Source organism: Euphorbia lathyris, chromosome 2, assembly GCF_963576675.1.
Source record: "Euphorbia lathyris chromosome 2, ddEupLath1.1, whole genome shotgun sequence".
Lineage (NCBI taxonomy): Eukaryota > Viridiplantae > Streptophyta > Magnoliopsida > Malpighiales > Euphorbiaceae > Euphorbia > Euphorbia lathyris.
Genome location: NC_088911.1, coordinates 44950030 through 44963418, shown reverse-complemented (window position 1 = coordinate 44963418; position 13389 = coordinate 44950030). Strand labels below are relative to the sequence as shown.

General features: G+C 35.0%; 1 protein-coding gene across 1 annotated transcript; it reads left to right on the top strand.

Annotated features, from left to right (window-relative positions):
* Positions 1-354: 354 nt before the first annotated feature.
* LOC136218002 (cysteine synthase-like) lies at positions 355-12822 on the top strand. Its single transcript, XM_066004721.1, has 10 exons — positions 355-740; positions 2429-2538; positions 2827-2884; positions 5416-5679; positions 6096-6233; positions 6459-6510; positions 6618-6697; positions 7559-7618; positions 8156-8236; positions 12379-12822. Exons 1-10 carry the CDS (start codon positions 486-488, stop codon positions 12469-12471), a joined length of 1191 nt encoding a protein of 396 aa, XP_065860793.1. The 5' UTR covers positions 355-485; the 3' UTR covers positions 12472-12822.
* The last annotated feature ends 567 nt before the right edge of the window (positions 12823-13389 follow it).

Genomic DNA, 13389 nt, shown 5'->3' with positions numbered 1-13389 from the left:
TTACTCCGTTCAGTTCTTTCAATTGTGCATGAGAAAGAAATCAGAACTTAACAGAGTAATATGAATAAATTGTCACATTTTGTTATCAAAATTTAAATTGGTACATCAAACCTATATTAGTATTATTTTTTACCTGAAGATTAATTTGATATTTTAAAAAAAAAAAAAAGAAAAAAAAACTTAGGCAATACTTTTATCTCTTAAAAAAAAAAAAAAACGTTAAAAATTAATTTACCAATTTTCTTTTTTCTTTTGCGGTGCATTCTTTCGTTTTCTCCCCATTTTAGCAAAATTTTAGATTATATATTTTTGGCCACAAAATAAAACGATGGAGATATATAGCCCATCTCTCTGTTATTTTATTTTAGTGAACTACTGTGATCTTTTTCTGGTACTAGAAAGGGCAAATTAAAGCTACCTCCTCCCAAACAATTTCCATTCTATCTTTGTCCTCTGCAGACTGAAAGCATTAGGATTGAAAGAAAATGGCGGCTTCTTCCTCTCTGCTGATGAATCCGTTGACTTCTCCATCCCTCAAAATCCAACAACCGAAGCTGTTGTTTCAGTCCTCTTTTTCATCATCAGAGCCGCTTCTCAAGCAGTGCCTACTCGTGGGTCCCTCCGCCGGACTCAATTACAAGAACCATGGTTTCAAGGCTTCTTCGGTGGTATGCAAAGCAGTGTCCATTAAGCCACAGACTGAGGTTGAAGGCCTCAACATTGCTGAGGATGTCACTCAGGTTTGGTTTCTTCTCCATTTTTTTGGAATTGCGAACTGGCTTGTTTTCACTATGGAGAACCGAATTATTTCAAGGTTTTGTTAATTATTGGATGTTTAATGGATTCCTGATCAGAATTTCATGATATATCACTTCACTGGCTTGGTCACTCGCGGTCACAATTCCAACGCCTGTCAATTTTGTTTTATCAGATATACGCTACGTCCTTAGGTTCTGGTTTATATTATCAACACAAGTCAGATTCAACGCTTCACCCTAGTTCATTGAGCTTTTACATTCCTTGATTAAAAATCTGGAATCCTCGCTGCAGGGTTGAACCCGTGCCGTGACTTTGTTGGATATAATCCGGCTAAGCCAACTGTAGCCTGCCAAGTTTCAGTATTTCAATGATATGATATTTGTTCTGTTTAGCTTAATCGTTGGAAGAGACATTTCTCAGTACGCAATTAAGACTGTACTTTAGAAAAACACCAAAATTGGTCTGTTTTCTGTACTTTAGCTATTCAATTGTTTGACATCATTTAATTACTTTTGAAATGAACCAGCAATAGGCCTATGCTTTTGTTATGATATAATTCTATGATAAGTATGCTGAAAGACAGAAAGTTGATTCTTCATATAACAAGATGAAGTTGAGTGGCTTTACTGTAATCACTCTTCATAACTGAACAATGGCCTACAGTTGTTCATTTCAAAAGCACAGTTCATCGATCATTGTTGCAAATTTGACAAGAGTTCTAGAAATGTACTTTTGTATGTAATGTATTTATGTATGTACCATAGTTATTAAAGGCTCAAGGCTCAGGCGTGCACCTAAGGGACACAAGGCACAGTAAAGAAAAATAATATATATAATCATAAATAAAAACAATTAACATTTCGAAAATGCAACAAAAGTCAAATACTAAATCATATCCAATTATCCATAATCTTAGTCACAAATGCATGAAATAAATTCCAAATTAACTACTAACTCTTCTTCTGTTAACGTAATTCATGATAAAAAAATCTAAAGCTAAAGAATAAAGCTCAACCAGATCCTAAGTTAATTAACTAATAGTCTAATAACTACTTTTCGTCAAGATGAAAGTCTCTATTTGCGATATTTCTAAACTCTTCAAAATGGAGCAACGTTTTTTTGTGTGTTGTTCTTTGTGATATTTCTACCGTCCAAATCTTTTTTCCTTTTTTATTTATTTGTTTTTATTCTAATTTATTTCAGCCATAAATCATCTCGATAGGAAAGGGCTGAGATTAAAACATCCTACTTTTAACTTGGAAGCTATAAGAAATTCTGTAGTTTCTACATTTGATCCTAGGCACACTTTTGTCAAGGTCCTAGGCTCGTAAAGGCGCACTCAGGCGCGCCACCTCTTGAACAGAGCTCGCCTTTTGGCTTCTCAGGCGACATGCTTAGAGCCTAGCGCCTTTTTGAGTCTGAGGTGCAACACGCAATACGAACTGTGTACATACTATAGTTTCTTTTTTGTAACCGACTTACTCTATATCTGCTAAATGCACTTTGATCATTTCTTTTAATATCTGGCTTAGTCTATCTCAACTAGAAGCAATTAAGTCTTTGTTTTTTCTCGTGATATTTGCTTTTATAATTAATTATCAATTGTTTTATGAACCACTAAAATTAACCATTGTTTAATTATTATTTTTTTGATTGTTTTGTGACACAGCTTATTGGGAAAACACCTATGGTCTACCTGAATAACATTGTGAAGGGTACTGTTGCCAACATCGCTGCAAAACTTGAGATCATGGAACCTTGTTGCAGTGTTAAGGATAGGTGAGAATAATAGAAATGATTCTCTCAGTGTTCAAACTTTTATGAACATATTGTAGTATAGTAAAAAGCGTCATTCTGGTTTATCAGGAAAACTTATGATAACGGTTGAAATTTTCTGTTCAGATAGTCAATCTTTTACTAATACCTTATTCAGTATAATTTGGGTTTCTGAAATAGATTTTAGCAGTTGATGCTGATACTCTGCAACTTTTACGAAGCATGAATGAAGCTAAAATTGGTGGAGTATAATTGGGACATTCTCATCTGTATTTGTGTATTTGTTTTCAGGATAGGTTATAGTATGATTTCCGATGCTGAAGAAAAAGGAGCTATAACACCTGGAAAGGTAATAAAATTCTTGTGAATGTGTTAGAAATTGCAATGTGGTGCAGTTTTTATGTGGTTGATGTTTCCTTTCTTTTAAACATTCAAATATTTAGTTGAACTTGAGACATCTTGTTAAGGAATGCAGATTGCATTTTCGTTGACTGACTGAATACAACAATTAAACTGAGTTAACGAGAAAACTGAATTATCTCTGCTTAGGCATTAAAGCTCTGAAGAAACGTGATTGAAGGGAATAATGCCAAGATGTATACTCAAGACATTTATGTATTTTGTTTCTGTACCTGTTGTGAGGCTGTTGAGAGTAGGTCTATCCTATTGCTGATGTGTGGATTTGCATGCATAGTTGATTTTATGAGTGGCATGCTGCAAATTGCTTTTGAATTATGTCAGTAATTTGCATTCGGTTCTTTTATAAAATTTCTACCAAACAAACATTCTAGGCATGGTTACAGGGACAAGGTGTGCCTACCAAATTTTCAGGCAAGATGCATGTCTATCTAGAGTATTCCCATTCCACTTGTTGGAGGAAATTTCTGTAAATGTTAGTGTTCCTAATGAGGTAAAAAAATGCAAATTCAAACCTTCACTTAATATAATTGTGCATATTGTATGAAAAATAAATAATTTTAAGTTTATGTAACTTCGCATATAAATCCTGTGGCCAATATTTGGAAATAATAAAGATTTCAAAAGAGAGATAAAATTGTGAGCGGAGAAAACAAGGAAAGTAACCTAACTTGTATGTAAAGGCATTTTTATATTTTTATTCTATAACTGTATAAAAGGTAATAATACTGATTGTGGCTGGGACGAGCTATTGGAAAACCAACTACCCCCAATAAAGAATTAATAAATAAACAAAACCTGCTGTTTAGATTGGGTTTCCTGAGACCCATCCCAGCCCCTACTAAAACTAACAAATCCTGCTATTACTGGGGCTCTTATCTACTACCTTTCTAGATATGTCATTTGGATACTGGCCATATCCGAATTATTTTCATGGACAAATAGTGTCATAACTGTGATGAATGGTCACTGCCTATTGACTACTAGTACCATACAATGCAAGTGAGCTTTCTGCTGTAGAGATTAAAGAATGGTCTACTTCCAAATGTCAGTTGATTAATTGCAGCACATAGGAGTTAAAATGACATTATGAACCGGTGTCATTAACTGAATGATAAGTTTAACTTTTATTTACTCTTTTATGCTTATCTTGGTTGTAACTTGCTCTAGCTTTTCGAAACTGAGATCTGGTTAATTTGAGTTCATCTCTGATGTTCACATTTATAATTTTTCATGGTTTCAAAGCACTAATGAGCCTGAGCCTGGCGATCCGATTTTCATTATTCTTTTATTTTATATATATATATTTCATTGTTTTAAAATTTTTATTTTATTAATTTTTATTAATTTTTCATCACAATTCACAACTCACATAGATTTAAGCCATCAGACAAATGACAAAAAAAAAAAAAGCTTTGACCTTAAGCCTCTAGAAAATTAGGTTTTGATAAAAAAAAAAAACACATTAGAAACATTAATATATATTTCATTGTTTTCTATGGGTTTGTGTTCTCCGACCACGAGGGCGAGCCTTGGCGCAACGGTAAACGTTGTTGTCGTGTGACCGAGAGGTCACGGGTTCGAGTCTTAGGAGCGGCCTCTTGTCAAAAAATTGACAGGGGAAGGCTTGCTCCCAGTACACCCTTGTGGTGGGACCCTTCCCTGGACCCTCGCTTAGCGGGGACGCGTAGTGCACCGGGCCGCCCTTTTGTGTTCTCCGACCACGAGTAGCATCTACTATTCTTAAATCTCGACCATAACATAATTATTGTTGTTTTTAAATATTTTAAACTATGGATTATGTTACAATTTTTTTTTTTTTTTGCTCTCCTACGCTATTTATTTTATACATGTATGAATGAATTCGTTTAGAGCTCGATAAAAGCTCGGCTTGATCAAAGTTCGGTCAAAACTCGGTTTGAGAGAGCTCGGCTCGAGATATTAACGAGCCAATCCGGAGTCTACCTAGGTTCTGGCTCGGGTTGGCTCGTTAATAACTTAATAATTAGGATAACTGGGCCGTAGGTTATGTTCTATAGTATTGGTGTCAAAAAAATCATAAGAGCTTGATATTGTGGAAACCAAGAGCTGCTATGCTTTATGTATTTTGTTTATTCAAATCACCATCCAACTGTTGGATTCTGATATCTTAAATCATCAAAGGAATCTAGTTTAAATTTCTTTTACTTTTATCCCCAAATTGTACCTTTTCTGTTGCAACAGGTTTGGATCAGAAATGAGATTTAGCTGAATTTATGTGCTCGAATGCATTTTCTTAAGGACTTCATTTCCATGTTGTCATTGATAGGTTTCACTTCTGATGTGAGAGGGCTCATAAATTTTCATTAGATTATATGTTTGGCTTTTGCATGATCACTATAGACCAGACATGGCTACTGAAATTCCATTTTAGACTCATGTAACTTTGATAATATTTTGATAGAGTCTTTTCATTATCTTTAGAGTATTCTTGTGGAACCGACAAGTGGAAACACAGGGATTGGCCTTGCTTTTATTGCTGCTTCAAAAGGATACAAACTTATCTTGACTATGCCAGCATCAATGAGTACGGAAAGGAGAGTTCTTTTAAAAGCATTTGGAGCTGAGCTTGTGTTAACTGATTCTGCAAAGGGTATGAAGGGAGCTGTTCAGAAAGCTGAAGAAATTTTGAAAAGCACACCTAATTCTTATATGCTTCAACAATTTGATAATCCTGCAAATCCCAAGGTTTGTAATTCTTATTACAACTTTTCTACGTTGATGTTCTATCTTGATTCTTAAAATTTTCAAATTCATCTTTATTAGATCAAACATTGGCCACTTTAGTCTACGCATGCATCCAACCTAAGAATGTGTCTGAGTTCTGCTGAGATCATTAGGCCATTTAACAATTTCTTGGCAATTTTTATCCTGGGTGAACTTTTCATCTATATAATTACTTTAGTTAATTATATCTTCTAAACTCAAAATTTAATTGTTGCCAATTAGGCCGAGATTTGTTGGTTTCATCCTTTTTGCTTGGTTATCTAGTTATCTGATTAATGGATGTGATTTTTAATCCTTAAAGAAATTTGTTATATTTTGAGTGGTGTGGAGAGAGATGGAATGCCATGATTCAGATTTATATCCATGTTCTATTTCAGGTGCACTATGAGACTACAGGGCCTGAAATCTGGGAAGATACTAGAGGGAAGGTAGATATCTTTGTTGCAGGTATTGGAACCGGGGGAACCATTTCCGGAGTTGGACGGTTCCTTAAAGAGAAGAATCCCAACATTAAGGTACCTATCGTTGTGAAGATTTGCCAATTATATAACCACTTATTATTCCACTCTGAGTTTGCCAAAATTTTAAAGGATTTCCTATAATATGCAAAATTAAGGACAAAGTGAGCAGCACAGCATGTGCCTAATTTTGTCCTCCATGCTGATAACTGAATTTGTTTCAAGGAAGAGTTTATTCCCTTTGCAGTTTCATCTTATTCATTTGATGTTTAAATATATCAGGTTATTGGTATAGAACCTGTAGAAAGCAACATACTTTCAGGTGGAAAGCCTGGTAAGAAAAAACATTCTTGTTATTCATCAATTTTTGAGTGATGCATTAACATCTTCTACTCCAGGTAGCAATGCTGTAATGCATTTATTTTCCAATTGAAACTATAGGTCCTCACAAGATTCAAGGCATTGGAGCTGGGTTTGTACCTGGGAATTTGCATCAAGATGTGATTGATGAAGTCATAGAGGTCGAGATCTTGTCTTCTTTGTGTTTATATCTTTTTACTCTCCACATGGTAATGTGCATTCCCTGTTCATGTAAACTAGGAAGTTGGCTGTGATTGGCCACACAAGCATCTGGAATCCAATTACATTTTTGCCTTTTGGAGTTGGATTGCTTGTTTATTGCATATATTGAGTTTTTCCATGGTATCATATGATGGCTTCTGTGGATTTAATTTTTTTCCCTGATATTTATTATTCATACATAAATGATTTTTTTTTTTTTAATTTACCATTCCTTTTTCTAAAGATTTTTTTTATGCATGATTCTACTGAAGAACGTTCATGGTAATACTAATGCTGTTTTGCCCCTTCAGTAATTTTTGGTTGCTACATTGAGCTTTTTAAGAGGGCGAGCCTTGGCGCAACGGTAAACGTTGTTGTCGTGTGACCAAGAGGTCACGGGTTCGAGTCTTAGGAGCGGCCTCTTGCCAAATAAATTGGCAGGGGAAGGCTTGCCCCTAGTACACCCTTGTGGTGGGACCCCTCCCCGGACCCTCGCTCAGCGGGGACGCGTAGTGCGACCGGGCCGCCCTACATTGAGCTTTTTGTGTAGATACTTATAGATCATTTTTGGGTTGTTGCATTGATCTTTTTTTATGTCAAATTGCTTAGATTGGACTTTCATCTCCGGCTTATTTTTGGTTAGAAGTAGTAGGATAAACTTCCTGCTTAATTTGTTCAGCATTAAGAACCAAAAGTTATTATCATGCGCATAACCGTGTGCATTATTCTAGATGTGTAGTTTAATTCTGTGTTTAACTTTCAGGTTTTAACATATGATTATGATATAATGTCCCCATTCTCATGTTTTGCATGTTTGGCAGATATCTAGTGATGAAGCTGTTGAAACAGCAAAGCAATTAGCACTCCAGGAAGGTTTACTGGTTAGTTTTTTCAATATAACTTCTGACCATTTTAAGTTATTACATGGAAGCAAGAGTCATGACTCATGGTTACTTTAAATAAGTTCAAGCTATGTATAATAGGACTAATTAATTATCTCTTCATTATTGGATTGGTTGGATGATTTAGCGCATCTTTGTAATAAATATTCAGCAACTTATATTCTGAAATTGCAATTTTACTAAAGGCCTCATGATGCATCTTCTGTTGTTTGCTTAACTCAAGGGCCGAAATCGATTGATATGATGATCATCACTTTTTTCCTTCCCTTGAAATTTTATCCAACTGCACGATTTCTGTTCATGACAAAAAAAAAATGGCCTCACTGCCCCTCCATCCTTTGCATCTGAATGAAGATTGCTATCAATTTGGCATATTTAGATTGCCTTGTACACCAAGTCCATTCCTGTTGTCCACATTCTCTCGTATAAAACTTGAATAGCATCAAATATTTTTATGTTAAAGAAGTTGCAGTTTATACTTCCTGTGTATAATATTCCTTAATAATAAAATACCAGGTTGGCATATCTTCTGGAGCAGCTGCAGCTGCTGCAATGAAAGTTGGAAAGAGACCAGAAAATGCAGGGAAGCTAATTGCAGTAAGTCCTTTCAATTATATTTATACTTACTACTAGTTTTTTTTACCTACGTTCATCTGCAGCATTTAAAATTCTCCCATTCTATAAGTGCAGAACAGCAAACAAGTAATATTTTTTAGGAAAAGAACTAGTTTATTTGGTATGGAACATTATTTGACATTGTGGAAGCAGTTTCAAACTGTCTTTTCCTACATACAAAAGAATAATAAAAAAAGGATCTCTGAAAAATAGAACTTTTAACTTCGTTGTTAACTTTTAGTTAACATGGGAGCCTGAGATACCTGAAATATGGAGAAGACTTCCGTTAGTGTGGAAGTATCTTTTGTTTCATGATTAAATCAATTTGCCCCATGAAACGGAAAGACACTGTCACTTACCCTATAAAGTTGCAAAAAACTTGTTTATTATCATGACTTATGATGCGAACCCACGAGGAATGGTGTCTTGAAAATCCGACAACTAGATTTGATGCCCAAGAAAGCTAACATAATCAGGGTCGGACATAAAAGAACCCTTGCAAAACTAGGTTTCAAAGACTCTATCCCAATTTCCAACAGTCAAAGATTGAATCCGGAACTGTTCAAATGTAGTGGCCCAAGGAACACGAAGAACTCCCTAACTTGAACTCTCAAGAAAGAAATAAAATTCAATTTACAAAATAATTCGTTCATGTCTACAAATAATAATGAAGAACACTTGAATATGTAATACCTTTAAAAGAATTAAAGACAAATTAACCCTTACAAATATAACCATTCTGTAATAGTATAATAATGACAATTACATAAAGATAAAAAAAAAAAAAAACTTAAATCTTAAAGCTAATTTGGAATCAAAACAAAAGAAGAAATTTGAATGCATCTCGTGATATCCAAAGTGCATATATATGCGCCAATAAACAGATCGACCCGGTTTTTGTGGAACCAGCCAAACGGCTGGTTCTGCCTAAAGCTGGCTCCCAAAAACGGTTCTGAGCCTGCTCGGTTAACCTGGGCCGGTTTTGAACAGTTGAAAAGATCTCATTTCATCCGTCGTGGCTCCCATTCCAGTCCCGCTGTTTCATTGGCTTCCCCTTTGACGTGTTCTTTGTGTCCCAACTCCATACACCAGAAAGTGCTAAAATCATTTCATTTTGAATTTTGCACGCTTCATAGGATTGTGAAACAAAGGACTAAATTCATTAATTTTCAACATCACACGCTTCGTTCGTTCATCGAACAAATCAATAGGATTAGTAATTGTGACCTTATTTTCATCATAGATCTCATTCTCATCATTCCCCCTCTTCAAGACGGTTCGACGAATCGCATTATTGCTCCTCAATTTGACAATGAACACCTGCACATTAGAAAATAAAACACTAGACAAACATGTGTCAAGATTGTTAGTGTAAGTACATATCCCTCCAACACCCACAAAATCGACAATATTTGTCTTTTCAACTGTACCCATTTATTCATCAATCTCCATTTCAACCTCTTCTTCACATGCCACTCTCATCTCAGAAACATAGGTTTTGTCAGATACAAATACACATTGAATCTTAACGTCAACTTGAGAGTCAGTTTCAATGATGTCATTTGATGGCGTGCCATCTTTCGTTGTCACCTCTTCAAATGCAAGAACACCATCTTCCTCATTCTCTTCGTCACTTCATTCAGCTTATTCACATCATCTCTAGATTCTTCGCCCTTTATCTCTTCATGTTCACAAGTAAGCTTTTCACTATTGCCAACAACCTCATATCGAGAAACGAAGCCTTGTTTCTTGTAGTAGTTCTCGACACGGTTGTAACCTTGTTTTAGATTCTACATTTTGTACAAACCCGCATAACAATGGTTGGAACAATACCGGCTTTCAGCTCCTCCCAAGTATCAATTGGTGGCTCTCTACATCTCCTTCTGGTTGTTACGAACTGATCCTACCGGATTAATGCATAATCTGAAAATCCTGTCACAACTACTTGTACCTTCTCCTCAGAATAGTGTTGGCAGTCAGAAATTAATTCAATCTTCTTCTCCCACTTCTCATATAAGCTTCAAGATCATCTCTTCCAATGAAAGGTGATAATTTGAATTTGACATTCCCAAGTCCTATGTCTTCTCTACTATAACTATCCTGTTGCCAAGACCTCCCGGATCTCCGCCCACAAGGCCTTTATTCGCGTCATCATCTAATTAAACATCTCCCTTGGATCCATGTTATCGTCAGCCATTTTATCACTGCACAACACATAAATTCAAACAGATCACAAGGAACAAGAACAAATAAATTAAACAAAACTCATGATCGATCAACCTTTTTTTTTTTGGATTTTCACTCTAATGTGTTCACCACTCTTTGCTTTTTACCACTCGATTCCTCTTATGGTATACTTTAAAGAACTCAGTTGAACAAATTCAGTTTCAAAACCTTAACAGTTGGATACCGAAACCCAGGACTACAACCTAAGAAGCAAATACCGTAAACAAGAACGGAATGCAGATATGCAGATATGACAAAAATATATGTGAAGATATGGAAATTTAACATGGCCATGAATATTTCAAATATGAATGACAATTCAAGTTCGACCAAATTTTGTTCGACTCGGTAAAATTATGCTTATGAAATCCCGAGTTTTCTTTCATCGCGCTTTCAATTATTTTATCTTTTTCAGATTACGATTGCTGTTATATTTGACAGCAAATTTTTTGATTTTTGTTTGTTTTGTTTTTTTGCAAGTTTCAGCACAATAAAATTGAATAATATGAAACATGATTCGTCCAATTTTTAAATTAGGTTAGGACCTTAATTTTCAAAAATTGACAGAATCAAGAAAACAAAATAAAATAACAAAGAAAAGTTTGGATAGATAATACCTGAAAAGTTAGAGCTAGACTCCGATACCAAATTGATAGGAACCCACGAGGAACCGTGCCTCGAGAAACTGACAACTACATTCGATTCGATGTCCAAGAAAGCTAATGTAATCAGGGTCAGACATAAAATAACCCTTGCAAAAACCAGATCCCAAGAAATCTAACGTAATCAGGAGTGCCCATGCGTGTCTGATGTGTGAAAAAAGGAGATTTGACTTACTCGAGTTTCACTGTGTATGAACTATGTTGAACCTTTTTTTACTTTAATTGTGCTCCCACCTCACTGGGCAATTTGGCATTTGAAGTGGTAATTTGATGTTAAATCCTTTATATCATATATGATTAATTAATCCAAGTCATTCAATCATGTTTGGATCCTACGGGTTATGTTATTGCTCTATGTCTATTCCAAAATGTCTTCTTTTCCTAGTCCACTTGTTCCTTGGATGTTCAATTTCTACAAAGTTGTGCAACCTCTAACCGTGTCCCTATCATTTATCAAAATGCGATGTTGTCAGTTGGCTGGGACCATTAATGGATGCATTTTCCTTTTTTATTAAAAGTTAGGCCCTGAGCAGGCCTTCCTCATGAGTTTCCTAGTTGCTTTATATCAACTGCGGAAGTGGAATCAGTGAAAATACAAAAAAAAAAAAAAAACGTGCTTGCACCTTATTGTTGGCTAGTATACATAATTTAATAAGTATTCCCAGGTTCAGCAATTGATTTACAGGTTTCAGACAAGTTCTTTTCTAAATACATGGACCACTTACTTTTAACATCCAATGGGCTCATAAAAACGAACTGGGACTTCCACTTTCTTCTACTTTTTACACGAAGCTGATTGTTTACTAATAAGTGGAGGATGGGCATGTTTCATTCTCATATGCTAGACAACAAATAAAAGTATTATGGACATTATAATGTGCATTTCATATGATTCTCCCTTTTCTCTTGGACCAAAAATTTATTAGGAGTAGGTGGAGATAGAACTGTAGGCTTTTTTTAATATCTGTGCAGGAGTTTTGTGACCTCGTTTGGTCGATTTGTCAAAATGTGGGTCCTATTCAAATGGCTATAGATAGATTAAATACCTGAATTCCAGATATGAAAGCTTTTAGTCCACAACACAAATGCTATTTAACTCTTTCATGTACTTTTCAACATTTGGTAGCTGTGCAGACTAGCCCTTAGTAATAGTTCGAGTCGTTCTCTTGTGAATTTGCTTTTTTAATTTTAGTGTAGTTGTTAACTCATTTGATGTTTTGGATGTGCTGTATTCAGGTTGTTTTCCCAAGCTTCGGCGAGCGATATTTGTCCTCTGTTCTTTTCCAGTCAATTCGAGAAGAATGTGAGAAAATGCAGCCTGAACCGTGACTTGACACAGTCCAATGTTCAAGTTTGTCTGCAAAATAGCAAAATTTTGCTCTGATATTTCCTCATTTTGACAGTCCAATATGAGCATTTTATGCCTTCATTATTATTATTATTTTCCATGTGTCTCATTGATTGGGTAAAATCTTCTCAATGTTCTTTCTTTTGAAGGTTATATAATAATGCAAAAAATATATGCCAATGTTGAAGATTAAATAAGGTGGCCTGCTTCTTTAAATTGGTCTACTTTTAGTTTTAATCTCAATTTATGTATTCTTTTTTCTGGTTGTATTGGAATATTAAGGACAAGTTACTATTGTATTTTATTTGAATTAATGAGATCAAATCAAGTAATGTGCCGTTGGTCATTTCTCATACATATATATATACACACACACACGTATGTATGTATGTATCGAATTAAAGCTCAATGTAGCCTTTGAAGTTGGTTAGTAGGATTAATTTAGTCTAAAATCAAGTTTGAGTATTAATTTGGCCTTTTTTAACTTGACATCTAAGGTCAAGTTAGCCTAACAGATATGTCTATATATAATTTGTAGTTATTTGACACGTGTTGCTTCTTCATTGTGACATGTCAAATTAGACTTATTTGACTCTAGATGCTAAGTTGAAGAGTCAAATTGGTATCCGAATTTGATTTTAGGCTAAATTGATACTATTAATCAATTTCACGGGCTAAATTAATCCTTTATTCTATATATTTCAAATGCAGAAACTCTCACATGTCAAGGTGTAATGCCGTACAATGCTCGTAATTGCAAATTGTTCTATATTAAAAAGGATTAAACCATCCTTGGCCCTTGATTTTCTTTTTTACATGAGAAATTATCGATCTTTTACATATAGAGCTGTTGGCGTTTTGCCTTATACATTAAGATCTCTACATTTAAATTTTTAAAG

Excerpts from the sequence above, each read along its gene's own strand:
- LOC136218002 (XM_066004721.1), top strand. The coding sequence starts at position 486 with ATGGCGGCTTCTTCCTCTCTGCTGATGAATCCGTTGACTTCTCCATCC. Across the intron at positions 741-2,428 it reads TTGCTGAGGATGTCACTCAG|CTTATTGGGAAAACACCTAT; the intron begins GTTTGGTTTCTT and ends TTTGTGACACAG. Across the intron at positions 7,619-8,155 it reads CACTCCAGGAAGGTTTACTG|GTTGGCATATCTTCTGGAGC; the intron begins GTTAGTTTTTTC and ends ATAAAATACCAG.